Source organism: Acanthisitta chloris, unplaced genomic scaffold, assembly GCF_000695815.1.
Source record: "Acanthisitta chloris isolate BGI_N310 unplaced genomic scaffold, ASM69581v1 scaffold24337, whole genome shotgun sequence".
In the NCBI taxonomy this organism is placed as follows: Eukaryota; Metazoa; Chordata; class Aves; order Passeriformes; family Acanthisittidae; genus Acanthisitta; species Acanthisitta chloris.
This window is the reverse complement of record NW_008684696.1, coordinates 27,482-34,206: the sequence shown is the minus strand read 5'-3', so window position 1 is coordinate 34,206 and position 6,725 is coordinate 27,482. Positions and strand designations below refer to the sequence as shown.

Here is a 6,725-nt window from a genome sequence, read left to right as displayed (position 1 = left end):
CAGAAATTTGTAGTTATTTTTTAAACCTTTTGGTTGAAGATAACCAATTGTGATTGACATGCAGGACTTCAGTAACTCCTGTGTGTTCAGATCTGACCTGATGAGGAAGAACTCCACACCTAAGGAGAGGACTATCCCATACCCTGCTCTGCTTGCACTGCCAGCAGTTACCTGCTCATGTGCTTTAACCCCATCAGGGTTAGAGAAGCTCAGTAGCACTTCCACTTCAAATAAGCCCAGAACTTTTCCCATGCCAAGAAAACTGTCAGCCAAGGACCTCCCCCAGCAATCACACAGAAATATATCTAAATTCCAACAAACTTCCAGCTACACAAGCTCCTTTTAGCTCCTCCTTCTGCTCTGGGAATGAGAAAGGTGGGGGTAAAAGGGGAGTCAAAGCCTTCTTTCCCCTTGCAGAAAGCTACGTGCAGTGTTGTTGTGCATGTCTGTATTTCCTGCAGTACAGATTAACCAGCATCAAGTGAGATCTGTACAGTAATCAAAAGGCTCTCACGTGGAGTCGGATTCAGCATTGCACTGCAGGAAGAATCCAACACTCTTCTGGTGTGGCCTGTCCGGGTAGAGCCGTGGCATGACCATGATCTTCCAGGGCAGGTTCCGTACGAAGCAGGGAGGGCTGAGCACTGACTCACTCAGCCTGTTGAAGCGTTCCACCGTGAACTGAAACGTCGCTTCTGAGCGCCAACTCGTGTCTGCAACACACACACAGTCACCTGTTAGGCCTGATGCTCTTCACTCCAAAATGTCACTTCCAAAGCCTGCCAACGTGAGCACGGTGCACGCAGTGGGACACTGGGAGCAACAAAACCCTCCCCAGAGGGGCACCAAACTCCACAGCTGATGGTTCCAGGTTTTTGTTTGGAGAACACTGTGGCACCACTCGGGCAAACACAGCACTGACACCTCCTTTTGTCCACTACTCTTTCAGCACTCACATTAGCTACCACTCAGGTTTCTCCTAAAGCAGCAGGTGCAGCAAGGCAGAGACATCTACAGCTGAATCACAGCCTGCTCTAACTCTGCTTGTCGTGCAGCATCTCCACAGCCCAGCTGGACTCAGCTCCCTGCACAACCCCAACACACTCAGGACTGTCACAACCTGCTCCAATACCCTGTTGATTCCAAGTTACCACTTAGTTCGGTTTGGCTTGCAACAGTGTCTTTTCAGAACAGATGAACCTCATGGGTTAGTTGGTGAATTTTTTTCAACTCTCACAGCAGTTTGCTTAAGAACAGCTCCAGAGTAGTGTCCTGTGTTCTTCGTGGTATGCAAAGCTGTTAGAAAATTTTAGTGGTCTAAAACAAAGCTATACGAGACTTTTTTTTAAAGGAGTTTATTTTGACACACAATTAAAGCAATTTTGCCTTCTTCCCACATACCCAGCTCTTCATATACCACAATCTGTTCTGCTTCTGCTGTACACAGCTATCACAGGGTGCTGGAGGCTGCAACAGCTTCAGTGAGGTGCCAGGCCAGGCTCTCTATTGTGACATGCCACAGATTGCACATAGGAAGGGAAATCCTGCAACTCTGCAGGGCAGGGACACACAGGACACTCCCCTCCTCTGCTGTGGGTCCCACCTGACACCTGTGGGACATGGTGCAATTTGCTGCTGGGTGCAAGGAGGTTCCCACAGCACACAGGGCAGCAGGCAGCACCCACTGCTGCCCTCACACTGCAGCAGCTGTGGCACCCAAAATCCAAAGGCACAAAGGCAGAAATGGGATCATGACATGATGGGAGAAGGCACACAGGGTACAAGGGACAGCAGTGCTTCTCTCAGCTTGGGATGGCACCAGAGACTGTGCTGAGAATGTGTTCAAAAAACAGGTGAGTTTGGCCACTCCCTTACTTCAAAAATGACTCTTGACTATGAGTGTAGTGTAAAGACTGCACACTGCAACACAGAAAAATCACAAGTTTTATCCACAGCTGCCAGGGAGCTTTGACAGATTTCGTTCTTCTCCCTTGCAAAACAGTTTTCACGCAGTTGTCTTGTTTCTGATCTGCAACACAGCTGATCCTGTGTGTGTGGCCTGGCAGCCCTAAGCACTCCCAAATGGATGAAGTACTCCAGCCCAAACCAGCTGCTTCTCCCCTCTTCCACCTGCAGCCACCTCCCTGCCACCCTGTGCTGTCACCCTCCTCAGTCACACGACTTCAAAGGATTACTTTCTTCTCTTTCCCCAAGTGTAAGTGTGGCTAACTAGTAATATCACCTACTTAAAAGCTGCTCTCTACCCATTTTCACCACACACTGCCTGCTGGCAGAGCAAAGAGCTGGTCTTCTACAACCAAAACCCACTCAGGCTGCAGCCAGAGCAGCTGTACCATCTCAAACCCAACGTGCAGGCAGGATGCAACAAACCTGTAACATGCTTAGCCATTTAAAAACTGACCTTGCACCACGGGGCCCTTGGTGCAAAGCAGCCAGACCCACCTCCCTGCTCAGCACCAAGATCAGAGCTCCTGGGCTCAGAGCTGCCCCTTTGAAGCAGCTCTCAGAGCACTTCAGCACCAGGATGCAGCAGTGCTGCTATGGTGTCAGCTAAAAAGCACAGCCCACGCAGCATCTGCAGATGCTTCAAAGAAAGTTTGCTGGATTTCTTGATTTCTTTTTAGGAAACCCTGTGCACGAGAGCTCAGCAGGGCAGGGCACTCTGCTCTGTGAAAGAGCTGAGTGATCACTGCTAACTGCTCCACAAAAATGCAGCCTCATGGCACAGGACAGCCCCAGAACAGAAGTAACAACCTTCCTTCCCTCTCAGAAAGCCCTTTTTTGTTTGTTTTTTAGCAAGTCCAATCGATGAAAGGATGAATTCTATTTCAAAATGAAGTTCACATAGCAAACATGACAATTATTCCAAGCACATCCATAAATAAAGCCTTTTTTCACCATCACAAACATGTCCATCAGTTTCCAGTACACACTGCAACTGGCAGCAGGGTAATTTAGTAGTGACTGGCAAGTTAGACTTCCATAAATCCCTGAACTACATACACAATCCATGACCCCAAACACAAGGGGAAAGGAACAGCCCCAGCTGACAATGCCTGGAGAAGTTACATCCAATGGATTCTATTTGCTACACAGAAAAGGCATTTTCACTGATGAACTCAATGGCACATTCAGCACCTTGATACAGCAAAGACCCTTCAAATCAGACATCCAAACACTGGACATGATCCGTTTTAAGACCGAAGCACATCCTTAAATGTTTACACTTCTGAGAAAAGCAGATTTTATTCTCATAGTAAATGTTGCTACCTTTAAAGTGCACTGAGGTTATTAAAATATTCCAAACCTGCATTATTAATGGAGGAACTGGCTGAATAGTCCATGAATATTTTAATAATGATCCAAACACATGCACCACCACCAGCAGCTGAGACTGATGTCTCTGAGAGCCTCCAGACTCTGCAGCTCTTCACAGCAATGAGGCTTCAGGAGGTGATTGCAAAGCTGCGAGTTCATGTTTAGCTAGGGACCCTCTGTTTGAACTTTAACTTCTGAGAGAATTTATCCCATGTGCTGTTTCGAATACTGATGGACTTGCAAACAGAATTTGAGCAGAACCTTGTTTTTATTCTTACTTTATTTGCAGAAGCTGCTACTGCAGCTCACAGAGGCTGGTTCACTAAGTCATTCTCTGCACAAAGCACAGCACGTTCTTTCAGCTGATCCTCTGTAATTGCTGAGACACCACACAGAGCAACAACAGGTCCTAGTCACACCGTGTGAGAGCTCAGCCTTGGCTCCAAGTGCTGCTGCTGGTCCAGCGCTGCCCAGTCCCATCTGCCTCCTGAGCCTGTGGCTTGTTGCCTAGCAAAGGGGGTGAGAGCTCCATTTCTTTCCCAATCTTTTCAGTCATTTCTTTCTGTGCTAACAAAATCACCTCAAAAGTTTCTTGGACTCAGAAAATCACCAGAAAGCTGGTTCCTGTGATCCAGCTGGAAGCACCAACGTTTCATCCCACTGCTCACCTCCTTCACAGGGACCACTAAACTCATTAATTTCACTGAAGAGGTAACTAAACTCTCTTCATGCATTCTGTATCAGCTCAGACTGACGCCCCTTGCTAAGAGTAACAGCAAAGGAAAACTGTCTGTTTATCAGAGAAGCCAATGTCTCCCATTTTTCCTATCACCTGGATCTCCAAGCTGTCCATTACACACATACATCAGACTGCAAACCAGGTTAGCAGGAGCACAAACAGCAAGAGAGCAATGGCACTGATGTGTAAATAATGCAAGAGCAAACCACTGATCTGATTTACAAGACCTGGAAAAGAGGCATCATCCACGTACGTGATGCAAGTCTGCAGGAATGTTTCTGCAACTCTACCATTTTGCAACAGCTCTCCTATCTGTGTCAGGGCACAGCTCTGGCAGCACCAAGATGTAGACAGACACTCCTTATTCAAATAGGGTAATGAGGAGCTATTAAGAGCATTGCTTAATCATCACACTTGAACCCTGAACAACGTCCCACAGCAGAGTGGGCCAAAGCTCCTGACCATGCTCAGAGTCCTCACAGGCATGGGAAGCCTTCAGGTGCCTTTTGTCAGACACCTTCAGAGGCTTCTCCCTAGCACAACACCTTCACACCCAGTTCTGAGAGGAGCTGAACAGTTGGTAATTCACAAAATCTGTTTCACAGTAGTTTTTTGTGTTGAAGAAGTCGACCTTACTCTGAATGAAGAGCAGTACATCTGATCACTTGCCACCCTGACACAGCCTGGGTTTCCTCAGCTATTTCTGCAGCTTAAGTCCTTTTTGCCTCATTTATACAAGTAAGACCTTCCCCTGCCCCCCTCCAAATCCCACAGCCTGACAGAGGCACTTAGAGCAGCTTTTGATAAGAAGAGAATTCCCTGCTTCAGTCTCAGCTAGTTACTCTGAGCAATAAATCAAAGCCCTCACAATGAGATTAGGCAATCACATCAATAAAAATCATAGGCTAAGCAGACCTCATCTGTATTTTATTGCAAGGCTCTGATCATAGGAGACTTTATCTCTGCCAATGATACAGAGGTGATTCAACCATGAGGTGCTTTTGTCCTGAATTTAAACCATATTCTCTTCATGCAACATTACTGTTTTCTATCAGCATTCTATTCTGTCTCCTGAATATAGGATAGTAAGCAGATTTTTGACTTTTAGCTTTAAACTCCTGATTTTTCTCAAAAAAAAAAAAAAAGCATAAATCTGTTTAAACCTAGTCCTGAACATGCTCTTACAAGGCAGTGTGGAGAACAAATCCCACTCCAACACTGCCTCCCTTCTCCCAGCTCAACTTTATTTAGTCCTTCCAACTAAGCAGTCCCTGCCCATATTCTCTCCTAAGAAAAGAAATACCATTGCACATTTTCCTCACTAAACATAACAGACTTAAGTGAATTACAAACTTGTTATCTTTCTTTAAATAAACTCAGACACATCTACTTCTAATTTTTTCATCTTCTGTAACAGAAAAAAAACCCTGTGCACTCTCATTTTCATTTAATGGACTAATAAAAGACTTCACAAATATGTCCCCTTGTACTAACAGAGCATCAATGCATATTTCTTGCTTTGGATTGGCAAGTAAAAGGGCATCAGCACTGAGGGGAAAGAGATTCCTCAACAGAGCAGTTCCCCTGACTGACCACACACAGACAAAACCAGAGCACAGCTGCCACCTGACAAGAGTGGATGGATAAGGATTCTAAAGGTCCTGAAGGAATGGCATAACTGACAGAATTACCATTGAGCAAAGCCCCAACTGCAGCACTTTAAAGGGAAGGATCACAAAACCTAGCAATGGATACGAGCACTTTTAGCAATTTTTAAATGAGCGAGTGTGATGAACAATGCCAAGCCCTCAGATGTCTCATCCTATTGTACAGCCACGTTCAAAGTCTGTACAGAAATCCTGCAGCCACCACTACAGAGGGTTTCATTCCTTTAATGAGCTGCAGTTTGGAGGATATGGATAAGACATGGACCATTTTCTCCTCAAAACCATCAAGAAGCCAAACAAACCACGTGTTTTTATCCAACATTTACTTACCATCTTCCATGTCTTCTTCAGTGTTGTTGTGTCCATCAGCCATTGCCACGTTCCCATTAATGACAGGGTTCTGAGTAATTCTTGGGGGATCATCTGTATCTCCAGCTGAGGCAAGAAAAGGTACATAAAATCAATCAGCCATGTGAACATTTCCCTCTCAGGGAGTGCTTATGAGGCACACAAGTGGCACACACAGGCACAGAGCAGCAGCTACTTAAATTATAACCACTGTACTGGTATGTGTCAACTGACAGCCCTCCAGAAGATGAGCAAGAAACTCCATGTTAATGCAGAAATCAAATACAAAGATCATAAATTGACTCTTAAATTTTCAAATGGCTTTACAGTCTCCATCTCATAAGCAAGTCGCACTAACAAAAATCTTTTAATTCCTCTTTCTGGTGCTCTGCACTTTTAAACATACACAAGTTGTTAAGAACAGACTTTCTAAACTCCCAATTTGCTCTAAGATTTCTCCAGTGTTACTGGTTTTTAAGAGAAAAACACTAACCATTTAATCAAATGTAACAGGAAGGTGCAAATCTTACTTGGGAACAACTGGAAAAGAAATCCTTTAAGATTAAGGAACATTTCAGAGGTCACATTTTCCAGTTTCTAGCCATCACTGCTGTTATGCTTTGCTACAGTGA

At 45.2% G+C, this 6,725-nt stretch overlaps 1 protein-coding gene across 1 annotated transcript in view; it reads right to left on the bottom strand.

Moving 5' to 3' along the window:
* The window catches only part of USP7 (ubiquitin specific peptidase 7 (herpes virus-associated)), a 36,598-nt gene extending 30,422 nt beyond the window's left edge, over positions 1–6,176 (bottom strand). The window contains exons 1-2 of the mRNA XM_009079441.1: positions 6,076–6,176; positions 515–713 (exon numbers count right to left, since the gene is read on the bottom strand). Of these exons, the coding sequence (XP_009077689.1) occupies positions 515–713; positions 6,076–6,118 (242 nt within the window). The 5' untranslated portion in view covers positions 6,119–6,176. The remainder of the gene's footprint in view (positions 1–514; positions 714–6,075) is intronic.
* Positions 6,177–6,725: the final 549 nt, after the last annotated feature.